The sequence below is a fragment of the Oryzias melastigma genome, linkage group LG23 (genome assembly GCF_002922805.2).
Source record: "Oryzias melastigma strain HK-1 linkage group LG23, ASM292280v2, whole genome shotgun sequence".
Lineage (NCBI taxonomy): Eukaryota > Metazoa > Chordata > Actinopteri > Beloniformes > Adrianichthyidae > Oryzias > Oryzias melastigma.
This window is the reverse complement of record NC_050534.1, coordinates 8,509,952-8,528,568: the sequence shown is the minus strand read 5'-3', so window position 1 is coordinate 8,528,568 and position 18,617 is coordinate 8,509,952. Positions and strand designations below refer to the sequence as shown.

Here is an 18,617-nt window from a genome sequence, read left to right as displayed (position 1 = left end):
ATTGTTGACATCTGGCTTCAGCACGGCGACGTCTGCATTGCAAAAAAATTGTGACTGAACTGACTTTATTTCATTTGAGCCGGAAGTGGTCTTTGGGGGATGTCACACGTTCAGTCCAGTTCTCATGAACAGTCAATGGTTGTAATGCTTCTTCCTCTGTTCTGTTTTTCCTATTCAATGGTTCTACAGTTAAAGTGCATCTGCTAGCAATAGTTCAAACAATGTGTTGTAGAGTACAAAAATCAGCTTAATGTTTAAGTTGAAGTTTTCAAATACTGTATATCTATCTATATCTATATATATATATATATTAGGCGATGCATCAACGCAAAGCTCAAATTTTGATTATCATTATAATCATTGACACTGATGGGTTTTTTGAACTAGTGCTGTGTATCGCCAATAATTTCCAGAATTCGATCTGATTCACTAAAACCTGGATCCATTTGATTCAGATTTTTTTCTCTATTCTTTTGATCCATTCAATTCAATTTAAGTTTGAGTTTCAGCGGTTTACACATTTCGACGCATTTGTTTAGAAATACATCAATAATCTATATATGTTATGACGATTTTCATATTGATCTGATACAGTTCACATACTGTAAATTTTTTTAATGAAATTATAAGGAGATTGTTAAAATCATAGTGTTACATGGATTCTCAAATATCCTCTCCTGAAGGACGTTTCAGTTTGGCCACTAGGTGGCGATTGCGCTATATCATTACACCTTGTTCCGGAAGAAGAAGAAAGTATGTGCAAAAAACTGTGTTTAAGACCACAAATAGTTATTTAAAAATGTTTCCTTATTACAAAAGTTAGGAAAATCCATGCTTGTGAGTTTACAAAGATGTTCATTTAGTCGGCAATGTCTGTTTTGGTCAACCGAGCGTTAGCATTAGCCGTTCTATGGGAAATCCCATTATACGTTAGCATCAGGTTAGCGGACTTTAGCATTATGCTTTAGATAAATATCTACTTTTATTGATCGATTATTGATCTATTAAGCTTAGATTGATTCAGATCATTTAATTAATTTTATCAACCCAGCCCTAATTTGAATAAGTGTAAACACTTTGATCTGTGCTCTGGCGTGGTTTGGTTAGCCACACTTTGAAGAGTCAGTCCAGAGCGCAATTCATTGTGATTGTTCAGCACCGCTAGTCAGTTGACTGAAGTTTTTCCGTCGCTTAGACAAGTAAACAACAAAGATAAAAGCATTAAGCACTCAGTTCACTTCTTATTTATTAGTTAATGGTTAACCATAAAGAATATTAAACACGGTTAACCTTGTGGCATCTTTGCTGACGTCCGGATCCTTCACTGTAAAGTGGGACCAGGCTTTCAGGGAGTTGAGGAGTGGCTGATAATCTTGAGCCATCGCAGTTTAAGGAACTGTGCCCAGTGGGAGTCAGTTTTTAGATGAATAAATCATGCAACAGAAAAAAAGAGAAAAAAAGCGACAATAGCCGTACATTTATGTGCCTGCATGCTCGTGTTCCTAATAAGTTTGTCTCCCCTGGCGTCTTTGGTTATAGGAAGTATGTGATTAGACTGGTGATTTTCGGAGGCCCTGTCGGTTCTCGTTATTGCTCTCATTTCTTTTTAATTACAGTTGTATGAGTAGCCCCACATTCAAGTACCATTTGCCTCCCAGCCGCTTTCCCAAATGACACTAAGCGTGCATCTAAACATAGATGGTGAATTTTTGTGGTATGTGAAGGAGTCACTGAATACTTCTAAATTGTTCTAGCACAGCCTGTGTTTACTGTACAGACTCATGGGGGAGGCAGAGGAGGGAATACGAGGGTTGGGAAGTTTCCCCTGCAGCCCTGTTTTCTTCTTCTTGAACGTATCTCTTGCGCGCTTGCATGCATATATGTGTTTTGCCACGCTGTAAATATGCATGTCTCTATCTGCATGTTTGGGTCTGCGAAGGGACGGTGGAGAATGCTCGCTTCAAACAGGAAGTCCGAAACGAGCAATACAGCCGAGCTCTGACACGTCAGTAAACAAGACAGGAAAAGTTAGCCGAAGAGATAGGGAGAGACAGGATGGATGGGGGGGGGGGTTCATGAGGGCGAGGAATAAAAGGGAAGGAGGTCACAAAGAGATCGAGGGAGGGACCAAAAAAAAAAAAAAGCAGGAGGGGAAATAAGTGAGCATTTGGCTTTTTCTGTCAGCTGAGGCCAGCGCTGGGAGACTTCAACCGCAAACTGTTGAATTCTGTGGAAGTTTTTTGTTGAGACGCCGGGATGGTGTGAAGAAAAACACGCATTTCCTCAAGCTGATTCCAGGTATGACGTAAAATATAGTTCTTTTTCACAAAGTACCAGAAACTCTTAAGGAAATATCAGATTTTTCTTTGAGTTCCCTTTCAGCATTTGGAATTACCTTTGGGTTTCGTGTGAACGTTTCCGCAGTTGTTTGCTTCAGTGTTTACTGGATGCTGAACGATGGGTGGCTCAGTAGCTCCTGGGTGGTCTCAGGCCTTACTGTCAGTCTTTTTTTTTTGTTAGTTGTTTTTAGCTGATGGTGTTAACATCCTGTTAGACACATCCTCTCTCATCTCTCCTTTTTTTTGTCTTCTTCTTTTTCGGGTTCTGACCTGCTCTTTACTCTTGTCTTAAAGTTGCAGTTCATGTCATTCTATTGTAGTTGACATTTCTAAAACATATTAACTTTGTTTTAAACTAACTGAAATTATGCTTGTATGTATTAATGTACAGTTGATAGAGACTGAGCATCTGCATTTCCTGTTACTGCTCTCCTAAATAACACCTTCTTAATGAAGGCTTTCTGAGCAGCCAGTCAAGTATAAGCAAGAACTAAGGTTGATGTGGTTAAATAAAAAATGAAAACACTTCCTCTGAATTAGAGAAGTGTAGAAACAGTCTCAGGCTGCTTTTACTTAAAGAAAGTCCCATCACATATCTTGGTATGGTTAAAGAACACACACAACAAAACATTACATTACAATAGCCCCTCGTTTATCGCAGGGTTAAAAATTACTAGTGATAGATAAAATGTGCAAAGTTGGATTACAGATGTTTTAACCCCTCTCTACACACATTAAACCGTCTTTCAGACAGAAAACATGAACTTCTTCACCCTTTTCTCTTGCTTAAACTCAAAGTTCTGTTACAAATAAGTTCAGTATAACAGACTGAAGACAGAGATCTGATCGTGATCAAAGATTAATCTAGATTAGGAAAACTGAACAGCAGTTAGGGGATCGATTGACAATGCTCCACAGTCAATAAGGACCTAGAACATGGTGCACTATAAAAAAAAGTATACTAGAAATTTGAGAAATATTGAGACCGCCAAAGCCTAAGAGTAAAAAACAAGTCTTCAAAATGTCAGTGGTACTGTGTATATCAAAACATAACAGCCAGAGAACTAGTCAAACTGCGTTTCTTTAAGTACCCTAGACTAACCTGGTCTGAGATGGCCCTAAGCGACCTACCCCTAGGGTTCATTTCTAATGCAGGTGTTTTTCAGGAAGACCAGTTGTCGTATTGAACCCAAGCCAGCCATCCATCTCTCATTCACAAATGTGATGTAAACCCATTGACTATTTCTGCGAACTGGACCGTGACCCCTCCCCCGCTCACGTCTCAAACAGGAACTACCAGCTGGCTCCAAGAAGCCAAACTCTTATAAACTTCTATTGAGAAATGAACTACTATTACTCAGTCATTCTATTCATCAGAATAACCATTCTTGCTTTGATACCTTTTTCTATCATGTTCTTGCCGATCCTAATATTTTTCATGATAGTATTTCGAGTTAGATGCCTCAATAAAAGTGTGGTGCCTAAAGATTCCAGTTGAATTGCTGCCTACTGGTGGGATCTGGCTCTAACATAGTGGTATCCATATCGCCAATCAAAGCTGACGGAATTAGCTTCATTTTGTTGGAGCCGGAAGTGAACCATTTTCTACAGGTGACGTCACACTCGCTTTGTCAAGGTAATATAAAGTCAATCTGCAAACCCAGAAGGAATTGCAGTTCCTCAGAAAAACAATTTCAAACTAAAAATGAATTTATTACAGCCTAGTTTCTGGTCTTTATTTTAGTTATTGCATATTAGGATTTTTTTAAACAAGTATTACAAATAAGATATTGCAAAATATCTCCAAAATTATTTTTCCCTACACTCCTAGTTCCATGTGGCTATCCCACTTCAAGCTCTATTTCTTAGATTCCTATAGGGGCCGTCAGAGAGCATCTGTGCATATTTTTCTATGAATATATCAGAGACAGTTAAAAGGCACTGTCCTATGAGCCAAACAAAATGTATCCAAGAAAATTAAATTAATGCGACCCACATAGAACTGATCCATCTAATGAATGAAATTTTATTAATACTTTTTTACACATGCAAAATGGAGAATTGGACACTATTCACATATGTTTTCATTGTATAATTTCACAGCCATAAAGTCTTGAATAGATTTAATACTCTAGAATCCCCTTTTTTATCGTCACATGCCAACAACTGGGATTTACTGGAATAGCAACCGATGTGTCTCGTAAGGTATGGTAAATGAATTTAGGCTGATAACGGTAATGACAGACTGGTAATGTCAACTCCACAGGGTACAATCATGGAGGAAATGGACTTTGAGCGTCGCCGGGAGCTGAGGAGACAGAAGCGCGAGGAGATGCGCCTGGAAGCAGAACGGTAAGAACCGCTCGTTGTTTCCTCCCATTCAAGATGTGCAGATTAGCCCTCCAGCTTCACAGATAATTCTCTGGCAAAGCAGAATTTAAAAAAGGTCAGTCCTCAGCGGGGCTTTAAAACTCACCTGAGGAGGAGGCTTTGCTGCCATTTACCGTTTGAGGTTGTTTAAACACTGCAGCACAGCCTGAGTGATGTAATGAAGCTCCGCTCCGTCAATGCTCGGCTCACCTCCTTTCTGGATAAGGGAAGGAGGAAGGAAGGAAGGAAGGAGCAGGCCCTTTTTAAAACGCCACGCCACAAATATTGGCTTCCACTAAGGCAGCCAAAAGGAACAAAGGGGTTGATAAGAAATCCAACATGATGACCTTTTGTCGCTCCGTGATGCTTCCCCTTGTCCCCCCCATAATGTAGCCTTTTGAAATCTCTTTGATTCATTGAAAAAAGCGGATTAAACCAAAATTCATTTTAATTAAATGAGCTGTGGCCTTGCAATTGGGCTAATCAAAAATATGTTGTTTTTTCCTGGGACCTAATATGAAATGTGACCTGGAAGTGCTTGCTTGTTTTTATTTTTTTACACACATAAAAGTCCTTTCATCTGTGCTGCACACTTTTAAATTAAGGATGAGTCTGATGCAGATGCAGATAACTCTTCAAGGTCACCTGCCTCTGCAAAGCCTTTTATGAGAGAGCCAGTTCTGTTCTCACTCATGAAAAACAAGCTGACATAGGTTTGACCACTGCTGAATGCATAGATGTTTTTGTCTGATAAACTCTTTTTATAACACAAAGAATACGTGAGTAGCATTCGTTAGGGAAAACCGAGGCCCTGTGTTCCGCAGGAGAAAAGTACCGTACAAAATTAAGAAAATAGAATATCTACTTAGTAAAATAAACCGCTTTATTGATTTCAGTGAAACGCGGATCAAACAGTAAAACAACTATACATTAATAGAATAATAAATTACAATGTTAATTCATTTTTAAAACTATTTTTTTTGCCTTTTTTAAATATTAATGTGTGAGATTCATGTACTTTTTCTTGCAGTGATTATTTTAGCCACTAGGGTGTGGCACAAAAGACTCCTAGTTTTTTAACTAAGTTTATGCAGCTAGCCAGAATTAACTTGTTCGTCCCGTACTACTCCCGTACAGGACCACTCAGTGGAAACGAGGCTTTCGAGCGCAATTATTTTTGGACCATATTGCACTTTTAAAATACTTTAGTTTTTAAAAATATTAGACTTCTGGTTGTGTTTACTGACCTGGGATTAATTTTTTGTATTCTGCAATGCCCAAAAATCAGTCAAAACGTTTTAGACTTTGGTAAATAACAAAGCCGCAATACTTGATGGATGGTTAGAGCATTATGGGTACCGTAGTTAGGAACCTAGCAGAATATGTGCTGTGTTTCAACATAATGAAATGAGGAAGTGAGAGTATTGTTTTGTATCCTATGTACAATGAAGAATGTTGAGAGTAATTGTCAATAAAGTTTGATTTATTTGTCGTGTTGAACTCCCTGCAAATAAATAAAAGCAAATTGAAGACAGTCAACTGAAAAACTTATCATCAACTCCTCTGACCAATCGCCTGCTACCTCTTGTCCACTCTAGCCTTCTGGGTCGTCATTTCACATTAACTTACTGTTTTGTTTTGTCGAATCTGCTCCATAATCTAGTGCACCTCATGGTCCAAAAAATACAGTTACTACATTTTTTACTTTTCAGGATTTGAACAAGACTGTGACTAATCCATGCAGGTCTGGTCTTAAATATTGAAGATCTAGACATTTTATGGTTTTAGCTGTATTTGTTTTGTCTGAGCCACTGCTTCTCAAGCATGACACCTAAGGTCATATATTCCAGCTGTAAGGCAGGATTGTGTTACTTGGATGGCATGTTTAACGGTACCTCTTTGATTAAGTCTTTCCTGAAAAGATTTTCAAAATTCATTTATTAAGGGGATAAAAGCTGCCCAGCCTGCCAGGCGTTTGTGAAAAAGTACTTGCTCCCCTCTTACTAAATTATGAATGAACTGTGATTAAGTACGTTTTTTTGAAAGAATGAGTTCAATTTGTCTCTTTTAAGCCCAGACTTGATTACTGCAAGACCTGTTGAGTTAACAAATCACTCAAATAGAAGCTGTCTGACAAAATCAAGCACAATAAAGGGTCTTCACTGTGCACCACTGTCGCGCCACTACCAAGAACAGTTTAGAAAGGGTTACAAAGAATTTTGGGCCCCAGAGACCCACCATGAAAGCCTCATTATCCAGGAAACCTTTCCCTGAGTGGCTGATGGATTAAAATTACTCCAAGTGGTCATAATAGATCCCCCAACATAATAGTTACATGGCATCACAGTCCCGATCTAGCTGTAAGGGCAGTTGTGACTCTATGCTTCAGTAACAGCTAGATTTTGGCTTAAGGGTATTGTACAACAGTGTCACACTTGCATCAGAAGTGCCTACAACTTACATTAGCCTTACGAATACTTCATGATATACTGACCACATGCACAACAATCATACATTCCACTTTTGGTGAGCTTTCAGGGGACTGCAAGACACACTTGTGCTTCCTCGCTCCCGTCTATAACCCTCCACGGGTCCGGACAATCTGAAAACCTGCAGCACCCGTAAAGGTCAAACCCTGTCCAAGAACATGTGACAGCCTTGCCTCTCATACTCTCTACATAAAGTTTTAAGATTATTTCCAAAACTTATATAGCCTTCTGTGTCCTTCACACTTGTTTATAAATGTATCTGAAGATCATATAAACTGTCAAACACGGGGGTGTTGGCGTCATGGTCTGGTGTTGCCAGGCAAGATTTAGAGCTTGGCGGTTTGACCGGGTATAAATGAAACCAGAAGATCCCGAAAAGAAATATCCATTCATCAGTTGGAGAAGTCATGAAAAAATTAATGGAGCCATTTGTGTTTTTTGGTAGCTAAAGTGAAGCTTAGTCATGTTAGGTCTTTCTCCAGTAATTATTTATGTATTTTTCTAGAGTTTATTTAAAATAGAAATGACAGATTTGGACTGAAAGTTGACAAAAGACACCAGTGCTGGCAGAAGTAAGGATATAGTAAAGACATAGATGACGAGTTTTGTCTTCTTATGATAAATCTTAGCTCTAAGCTTCGTATGTTAACGAGAAAAAGATTGCATCTTTAGATTGTTTCCATTGCTGACAATGCACTGAAAGAGTCAATATTTACACACCGCTCTTTGTTAAGCTACTAAAAACCATGTGTTGTCTCATTGGGCTGCTTGCATCCAACTGTAACCAACTATGTTATGAGAGTGAAAGGAGAACATGGGGCTGTAGAAATGTTGAATTCCTGGCTTTTTTTATGTGTTTACTGGCCAAGTCCACATGTGCTGTTTGGTGCATGCTGTGACACATTTTCTGTGTGAAATTTTATTTGTTCTCCTGCAGTTCTCCAAGTGTGCTGTTGTATTTTCCGTACGTGCACGGAGGGTGAGCTTCATGCCACGGGTGTTTATGTTTGTTTTGTTGATCGGAATCAGGCGACGAAAGCTCTACCTCACCTACCACGATGTACGTGCCTTAAATCAGCCCAAGATAAAGGTGGGCGAAGATTGCGGTCGACACTGAGAGAGCGTGCAAGAGGCTTTGATTCACATCGAGTTGGTTCTTGCTCTCCAAGTTTTCTCACAGCCTCTTAGCGCTCTTCTCCCTTCAGCTCATCGATGCTGCAGCACGCTTCCTTCAGTAAATCATAGTCAGATAGGAATGTCTCCAAACAGAGCCCATGGACATGGAATTTTTCCCAGTCAACTTTCAAACAGCTAAAATTAGCCATATGTTGTTGCGGAGTGAAGTAGGTAGAAATACTGCTTATTGATGGGAAATGAACTCTTCCTCTTGCCATACTTGTAATGTTTGTGTGGGCACAAGAGGTGGTCTTGTTACGCTTCCAGAATGCAGTTTTTTTGGACCATAAAGTGCCCTGGATTATATGGCGCATTAAGCAAACAGGGAGTAATGTGATACGACTACGCTACCCAGAATGCCTAAAGGGGACAAGAAGTAGTAGGCGAATGTTCAGAGAGGTTCTGGTTCAAATGTGTTGTTCAGCCTTTGCAGAGAGAGCAACATGACAGATCTATTTATACAAAACAATGCTCTGTTTTTCACTTTATCACTTTGCCAGGCTTCTGACTACAGTACCCATAATAACCTAACAAGCTTTTGACCAAAGTCATAATAAAACAGTTGCACAGGTTTTTGTAGACCGTGTTCCACAGAAAATTGGCTCCAGGTCAGTAAACCCAACCAGAATTTGTTCGTAAGAAGCAGCGGATTATAGGGCGCACTGTTGACTCGGACAGCCAGAGGATCATGCAATTTATGTTAATTACTAAACAGGTGATCAGAGGACCATCAGTGACCGTGATATCCACACAGAGAGAGGGGAAATGTATACTTCAACCTCAAGAATTGAGATGGAAAAATGTTTAACAGGGATGAAAAGAAACGAAGAGAAAGAGACAAAAGTTGAGCGCTGAGCTCGCATTGGCACTGTGTGTGTGTTGGGGGGGGGGCACTTACACGTGCTGCTAAAGAAGGAACAGAGACGGAGAGACAACATCAACACAAAACGTAAAGAAGATGAGATCAATAGAAAAGAAGGAAAACTAAAACCTTTTGACTTTTATTGATAGTATGAAGGAAGAGAATCTGCAGGAAATCATTCTCTAGAAGTCCACTACAAACATGTGAAATCTTCTCTAACACAAAGCAGATCATTACTGAAAGGAAAACAAATTTCATCCTGAAAGCTGGGACTCTTTGTCTTTCTTAATGTTATTGTGAATAAAAGTCTGTTGGTTTTGCACACTTTTCTATTTTGGGTTGTGGTTGCAGAGTTTTGTGTTGTTTACTTTAAATGTGTTTGTTTGGAAGGAAAAAAGGCTCAAAATATAGAGTTAAAAATTTAATAATTAATAACTAGTCCTTTTTTATTTATTTTGTACATTTTATCTAGAAGGGATAAATGAATGCATATAAATAATATACATAATATGAATAAAAACATATTTACATTAGTTAAGATTGTTGTTTTTACTTTGTCTGAAAGTTTTAGAAGTACTCTTAAAAAAAAGAAAATAAAGAAAATAAAGAAAAATTTATAAAAAAAATATTATTTATACATTTTTAGACATTTTTTTTTTTAATATTCTTTAATGATAATAAAGATAAAATATTTTGAAGAGATATAGGTTTAACTTGAGCAAATTGACTAATGATACCGATGATATTTGCAGCAGAAAGTTGTAAGGGGGGGGGGCGCGCAAAATGTTCTTCATAGGGGGGGCGTGAGAGAGAATAATTGAGAAACACTGCTCTAAAGGAACGTCTTACCAAAAGAATAGAACATTTTACAGCCTCTTCTAACGAAAATTAAAGATTGATACTTGTTGAGAATCCATCGAGAATCAAACACAGGACTAAATATCTCAATATATCACAATATCGATATTTTGACACACCCCTAGTATGATGTAGTGTTGGTATGAACTTGTCCCATGGGCTCCGACCCCCAACGTCTTTGGCCTTTTTGGAAGTAACATCCTACCGTAGACTGCCGGTGAGGACATAAAGAACTGTCTCTGTCTATACAAGCTGCAGTTAAAACAAGGACCGTGCTATATGAAGAAAACTTGCAATGTGCAATATTAGTGATCAATATCGCAGTGACGTCAACACTTGCGATACACGAATAAATAAGAAAGCAAAAAACAACTTATGCATAGTTTACATTTCACTGCAAGAGTTTTATCTACATCAAAATAGGGGTGCAACGGATCACAAAACACAAAATTGTGTCACGGTTTTAGAGTCATGGTTTGAATGATTTTTCTGATTAATAGAGAGAGAGAAAAAAAACAGGACAAAATAAGATGAAATCCACGGTACAGGTGTGTGCTGAACCATTGGTAGTGTTTGTAGGGGTACACCGTGATACTAAATAAAGGTCAACATAGCTTGTATTGTAAGCTAACTCAATCAGAAACGGGTGAGAACTTGTATGTCGGGTAAACACACCAAAGAACAACTCTCTATCTTTCTGGTTGTACTTGATAAAACGTATGTGGATAACAATTAAGAACTCTGTAGGTGGCGCGCAGTGGGAATTTTTTTAAAAACAAAATGTTTTTTTCTGTTTATGCATATGTGGTGTTTTGCAAAACACGTATGGCACAAACTGATATTGCTTGTTTGTTCACCTATGTCCCCTCAGGGGTTGCCACAGAAAATTAGCTTTCACTGATCCACATATTTAGTTTGCCAGAGAGTTTGATGTCCTTTCTTACACAACCCTGTATTTTATCTGGGCTGGGGACCGGCACGGGGAGACCCAGATTCAGTACCCTTCAAGGATACATAGATAGGTAGGCAGTGGTGTGAAGAGTCAGAATCAGCTGATTCACGGTGATATTGTGAACGGTGGAGGATTTATGGCAAACCAAAAAGCCAGTTATTCAGGTGTCACTGTGACATTATTGGTGTTTTGGGGTTAACTACGGTTGCGCTCGTGCTCGGCGCATCATCACTCCGCCACGTACACGCTCGCACTCAGCGCACCCCCACCCCGCAGGGTCACCGTTCACGCGCGTCTTGAAGAGAAAAAAGTCGGACGAAAGAGAGATAATAAAAGAGAGCACGGCTCCTGGTAAAGAGTCAGAAGGGAAACAGCCACGAAGCTGCGTCGTCATCCATGACTGTTGTCAAGGGTAGATCGTCAAAGTTGCAGTGAAAATAAAAAGTTGCAGAGTGCGCAACAAATGGCTGGGTTTGCTTGAATTTACATTAATAGTTCCCATCACAACATCGCAAAATCCTGGACTTTTGGGAAAAAAGTTTAGTGCTTCTGAAGAAATCTGTCTAGCCAGGTGTAATGGAGCATTCATAGCATTGAATTTGTCCTATATTGATGCACGTCAAATTTGTTGGTGGATGCTAAAATGTGTTTATATATTCCAAAAATTACAGCAAGTTTCCTTTTACAGAAAAAAACCTGGTGGCAGGTGTGTGTCTCACCTCCACTTCTTTGTCCTCCTCTTCTCATCATCATTCATCGTACTGCTGTAGCCCCCTGACTTTCTGTACCTTCTGCATCTCAATCCTTTTCCTTCCTCCCTGTTCACTTCTTTCTGTCTCTCTCTCTCTCCCATTCCTCTCCTTCCTTCACATCTGTGCTGGTCCTTCTCCTGAGGGACTAGGAAGTGCTGAGGAAATGACACCCATCCTCTGTGAGGGAGCCCGTCAGACAGACCCAGCCCCGCCTGAACAGTAGGGCCCGCACCCTCGACCTTTGGTTCCGACAGGAAGAGACGCCTGCATGCAGTCGGAATGATAGTTTAGAGACACTGTCTGCCCATCTGCTAGCTCCAAGTATTAGCATGTTTTACCTTCATCAGTTAGTATCTTTCACATTCCTGAGGGCAAAGATGGTAGTCGGGGGTAATTGAGTCAGAGCAAATGCTCTGCATCCTCAGAGAAGCCCCAGGGCGGGAGAGAGGGGCAGACAGGGTAGGCAAAGGTCCCGTGGGGCCAGCATTACCAAGAGAAATAGCCCAGAGAGGCCAGCGTGGGAATGGCTCTGCATTTGGAGCCCACGCCCACATCCCTTCCTCCACTTCTCTCTCTGTTCACAGCAGCTTCTCTCCTCCAATCTTTTCTTTTTTTCGTCCCTCTCTTGACGTGGGGAGGTGAAGGAGTGCTTCTTATGGGGCTTTTCCCACATTGTTTTCATTGACATTTCTGAAATATTTTGCTGAAAGACACTATTTGGACACGCTTCTTCTTAATAAGTTCGTTGCTGCAGACTCTAAAATCTAAACACGTTTGTAGTTTCTAAAACCAAAGCCGTAACATTTGTAGAAATGCGTATTTCTCAGCATTTAATAGCTTTTTTTTAACATTTCTACTTTTCCCCCCAGGAAATAGTTCTACCTCACACACTATGCTCTGTCAAAAACACACAAACCTAAAAGTTTAACGCGTTATTTCATACAGGAAAAGTCAACTGTGATCAAATCTGCAGATTACTCCGTTTTCCATTATTGCACACGCCCTTTCCTTTCCCATTTTTCATTTTTAGCGTCTCCTTTTCATCCCTGCGCTCCATTTTACTTGCTCCTCTCCTCTGTCCCCCCCCCCAGCTTCCACCTCAGCCCATATTTCTGTCAGTATGCTGATAGAGTTTGGGGGCCAAGGTAAGGAAGAGGATATTAAATCAGGGCCTGGGTTGTGCGTCTCCGGCCGGAGCAGTGATTGACAGGAATGCTAATTCAGCTTTTAGGAGTTTGTTCTCGTGTCCCGCCGAGAAATATTTAACCCAGAGAATGTCGTTGTCCTCACCGCCATCCTGGACTTCCTCCGTTTTTAGCTGCTGTCGCTCTTTTTCTCATGACATTTGGTGCCATTTTGAGGTTGGAAACAATCCCCCGGGAGTTGAGGCTGTTGTTACACAACTTAAGTGTTCTACAAATGTTGTTTTTTTAAATAAAGGTTGGAATGGAGGAAATTGTTTCTGCTTTTACCTAAATTAGTTTTAGTTTAGCTTGCTCAGATAACTATGTACGTCACATTTACACTGTTAAACAATATTTGTTGTATATTTTGATATTCTTGTTTTTTTTTATGGTTGTTAAAGTTGACCCATTGATGCAAGCAATTAATCGATCAGAATTAACGTGTTAATATTTATTAAAGCCCTCAGGCATCATGCTATACAGCTGTGAGATCAGCGTAATATAACTCTGTCTAAAATAAACGTAAATTTTTTAATATTCTGTGATTTAAACTTTATTAAATAAAGAGATAAAATGACATTCATTTGTAGTTTTTTGGCAAAAGTGATCTTTTATTTTAATAAATAAGGCAGAAGACAAACATCAATCTGACGGCTGTAGTTCAGATAAGTGGCTGGCAAACAATATAACAAAAAAGATTTATCACAATTAATTACTTTCCAGGTTTGCAATTAACTATTGTTTTTAATCGATTTACCAATTTTTTTTATTAAATATTTTACCTCATTCAGACACACACATATAAATAAAAGATATTAACATACAATAAATGGATGTGACGTCACATTAGATACTAATGTTATCCAGCGTTTAAAAATAGAAAGTTCATAAGGTCAGGAAAAACTGCTTCAAACTTTTAAACGGGGTTTAAAATACATTTTATATATTAACATAAATATGTTAAAACATAAATAGGTTTAAAATTAAATATGTTTTTGATCCAAAATGAATCTCTTGGATTTTTATACAGCACTTTCTAACTATTCTGTGCGTCATACTGTTTTTGTAATTCCATCCAGCTAATTGAGAAAAAGAACCCAGTACAGTATTTGGTTTTCTAAAATCCACCTGAGAACAAATGTGTCATTTTTATTTTACTTTAAATCATCCAGTTGAGCAAACAATTTATAGCATTGTTGTATCTTTATTAGTTCATTTCTTTGCTGTTTCTCTTGCTTTTTTGTCATTATTTCAGTGAACATTATAGTTTTTTGTGTTCATTTACAGAAAGATAATAGCTGTTTTTTCGTTTGTTTTTTTACTTAACATTTTGCTCTTTATTTTCTGTGATTTAAAATGTGTTTACTATGTGGCCAGGAACTGACACATTTTTTATAAGCTCCAACACTCATCCACGTCAGTCTTCTTTCATCCAAACCACATTAGTTGCGATAGAAGTTGCCACTTTTTTTGCTACACTATTCTTTGTGTCGACTGTTTATTAGGTTAAAACGATTCCAGTCTGAAACGCGTCAACTATCCTTCACCCTCCACGGTTGTTAGTTGTAAGTATTTACTTACATGTATACAAAATGTACCGTCATACCACCCCTATTCAAGGTTGCACACATTTTCAGATACGACAGACCTAAGCTGATGTGTATTATTTTTAAACAAACGTTTAGCCTTTCTCAAAATATCTCGAAGACATAAACAAGCACGTGCATTTTTAGTTGTCCTATAATAGTTTTTAATGTAAAAAAGCTGGGTTGTAAATGTTAGTGTTAATGTTTACTACACCACACATTCCAAGTAGAAATCCTGATTTTCTTTGCTACTCTGTTGTTGTTGTTGTTTTTTTTTTTTTTTTTAAACCTTTTTTTTAACTCTAAAACTAAAGAGTTCAGGACCCTGTTGTTGTCACCATCCCTCTGCTCCAGCTCGGGTGTTAGCATCTGCATCTGCTCTGTTATGACAACATCTGTCAGCCTCAGAAAACGAGAGTCGGCAGCAGCCGAGAGGAAGGAAACCGAAGCAGAAACGGTTGTTCACACGCCGTAAAACTTCACATAAACCCAATCACTTTCGGCTCAACCCCACCACACATGTTGCAATTAACATGCAGCGGCATGCTTTGCTGGCTGACCTCAAAGGCTGCGCTTGTGATCTGAGGTAGCTAAGCATGTGGCGAGCGGTGGGAGGGGAAAGGTCATGCGGGGCATTACAGATGAAGCATGCGGCCCAGTTCAGACATCAGGTAGTCGGTAAATCAGGGGGCGGTGAACAAACTTTAATGTTTGAGACCAAAAAACAACAACTTTTGCCATGTATTTTTGAACGCGTCTCTACTTTTGGGTCCAGATGTTTGTGTTTTAGCACTTATCTTAAGTTTCCTGCATTCCTTAGATTTTAAATAGACGCCAAAGAAAGGCCTAAACTTGTTTGTGTTCAATCAAACGTGGTACAGTAGTCCCTTGTTTATCGTTTTCACAGAAGGTGAGATAAAAAGTAGTCAACTTTACTTTTTACACTTATTCTAGATGTCTTAAGGCTGTAAAACCCCTGCACTTCTTTCTAACACACATCAACACTTTCACACATTGTCTTTTATAGATGGAATGAAACCAGCAAACGAAGATTTATGCAAACTCAACAAATAGACAGGAGACACGACGCAGCACTTTAATAGATTGTGGTCTACAGCCAATCACAATGCAGAACACAATGCACTGGGGGAAAGAACACAAAATTGCACTAAAAAGACTGAAAGGTGAACCACGATATAGCGAGCAACAACTATTAGAATCCACTGTGATAGATGAGGATGTTTCCAGATGCTGTTGGATACATTCTTGTTGCTTTAAATGGGTAAATATCAACGCTAGTTTTTAAAATGTTGATGCTAAAATCTGTTGTTTGTTCGTCTTTTCAAAATGACCTGCCATGATTGTTGTGTTTACGTGATCAGGAAGCATCAGCAGAGCTCAACTCTGCTTCAGGAGATTATTTTGTTTGTTTTTCGTAACGTTAGCTAATGACGTCAGTACATTTTTCACATAAAGAGGGAAAATGATGCTGTCTTATCGTAACCATAATTACTTTTATGCCGTCATTTGTGCTTTTCTTGGGTTCTGAAAGTGTATATAAACTGTTTTTGTAGAAGTTTGCTCCTTTTCTACATTAAACCCACGGATGCTCCGCCCATATTTAAATCTGGTGTCCTTTGATTGGTTAATGTCTGATTAAAAGATAAAAGATCAGGCTTTAAACTACTGTTTGGCTGAGGAAAATACAACTTCTTAATGCAAAGTAACCAAATAGAGGAACTTTTGAACAGACGCATTAAATTCCTTGTTCTAAAAAATATTAAGAACGATAAATTTGGGTGTTACTCCTTCGAAGTTGCACAGGAAAAAATGATTTTAACAGGCAAAGCAGAGACGACCTGTTATACTTTCTGCTTTATCTTGTCTAAAATGTTCATGCATTTCATTCAGGGAGGTTGAGGCGAGGTCACCAATGCTCGAAAACAGTAAATTAATGCAAATAAATAACATTTTAGCAATATATTTATAAAAAAAAACAACATTTAAGTTTAAGCAGCACTAGCTATCAAATAAATCCTATAAATCTTTTGAGGAATTCATTCTTTTTCTTCAGTAAAGAGCCAAAAAATGTAAGTTTGAGGTCAATGTTTGATGTGTAAATAAAATTTTTTAAAGCCTTCTTTTAATTGGAGCAGCTGCCAGAAAGAGCGTTTTGTGGCTTTCCTTTAATCCAGTTTTCCAGCCATACTTTTATCACCTTGTGAAAACTGCAGCCATGATAAGAAGTATTGGCTGCTGCTCAGCTGACAGGTCAGCTTGATAGGAAAAAAAAAAGTGAGACAAATCCATCAGCTTAGGTGACCGTGGTGATTACAGTTCAATTTAAAGAATCGTTCACTTTGAAGTTTTTCACTTGGAGGTTTAATTGTTAAGGAAGAAAGGATCTTCGGTCTCACTTTCTTATTTGTCTTCCTCAGGATGGCCAAGAACGATGACGATGAGGAGGAGGCTGCCCGCGAGAGGAGGCGCAGGGCACGCCAGGAGAGGCTGAGGAGCCGGGACAGTGAGGAGCCCTGCAGCCAATCAGATAGTCTGGTCATGACCAACAGCCACAGGTGACAGTCGAGGGACGACCTTTATTTATTAATTAACATTTAACTACAATTACACTCAGGCAACCCACTCCACGCTGCTGTCAGTGGGATTAAACATTTTAATGCATCTTTATGCTATAACGCATTTCTTGCTAGTTAAAGATAATTTTTTTTGGATACATTTAAATCAAAAAATTGCTAAAATGCTTAAAAAAACAAGCTAATTTCATCACAGACAAGTGTCTCAGAACATTTTATAAAATAATAAAATTACAATATGTTTTTACACTAACACAATGCTGTTTTTAAGTTGCTATCTAATGCTAATTGCGAAACGAAAAATGGAAAATGTTTTGAAAATGTTACAATTAACTTTAATTAATGTTAAAACTGTTAGCTAACTCTAATCCTAAATTATACCTAACTGGTAAAGGGATCAATTTAGCTAATACAAGTTTAAAAATGTAAAATAAAAACATAACGGCTAAAAGTTTAACACATATTGGATTTTTAGCTAAATTAACTGGAGAAAAAAAAACAGAAAGATTCTTAAAAACTTTAACAGCCACAATAAATGGCAAAAGTTGCAACAATAATTAAGACAGAAAAAAGGAAAACTATAGAAACAACAGAAACCGCTAAGCTAAATGCTTTGTTATCTATATTTAAGCTAAATTTACAATTAAAGTTCCAAACTTTATAAGCTAAAATGGAAGCAGAAAATATGGTAACTGGAACAAGAAAGTCTATTTTTTTTTCTTTTTATCATTAAGCAATAAAATAGGATGTATAAAGTCCAGAGATATTTTGAAATTGTGGTGACAGACCCTTTGAAGGAATAGATTTTAACAATAATACATGCTAAACAGTTGTTAACTAGCTAAAGGAAGTACAGTGGTACAGTATATCGCGGTGCACCTTTCACTGTCGCGGTTTTGCAATTTTTTTCCGATGCAGTTTTACAGATAGATATAGTATAGAAGTTGGCTCAATTAGTTTGGTGTCAAAGAATTTACATTTTGGGGGGAAATGTAATTTTTAAAAATGTACTGTGGCTATAAAAAAGTTTTATTAGCTGAAACATTTAAAGATTATTTGCATTAAAAATCTTTTAGAAGAGAAAAAACAGAATTGCTGTACAGTCGATGGTTAGACACCATTCACACAATTGAAAATTGCTTTAAAAAATCTTTTATTTTGGATAAAATCTCATAAACATTGACTATATATGAGACCTGGACCGAGCGAGTGTGATGTCATTCAAAGAAAAGGACTTACTTCCAAAACCAACAAAATTAAGTCTATTGAGTTGCCATTTTTCCACATTATGGATGATACTATGTTGGAGCCAGACATTATCAATAAGCAGTGATTGATTCAAATTGATCTGAGTCATTGTTTCTATAGCAACCACTCCCACCAATCAGAAGTGGGCTTATTGGAAGTCTGCTTCTCTAACACTTCAAAGCATGCAGACTTGGGAGAATCTGTCAA

The 18,617-nt window shown here is 38.2% G+C and overlaps 1 protein-coding gene across 11 annotated transcripts in view; it reads left to right on the top strand.

Moving 5' to 3' along the window:
- The window catches only part of cald1a (caldesmon 1a), a 76,307-nt gene that overhangs the window by 29,784 nt on the left and 27,906 nt on the right, over window positions 1–18,617 (top strand). For 4 of the 11 annotated variants that reach the window (XM_024290970.2, XM_024290979.2, XM_024290988.2 and 1 more), the window contains 2 exons: window positions 4,606–4,691; window positions 17,007–17,144. In XM_024290970.2, the coding sequence (XP_024146738.1) occupies window positions 4,615–4,691; window positions 17,007–17,144 (215 nt within the window). In that variant the 5' untranslated portion in view covers window positions 4,606–4,614. Of the gene's footprint in view, window positions 1–1,813; window positions 2,299–4,605; window positions 4,692–17,006; window positions 17,145–18,617 lie in introns of those variants that run through there. The other 7 variants (XR_004947133.1, XR_004947132.1, XM_024290997.2 and 4 more) reach the window with 5 other exon arrangements.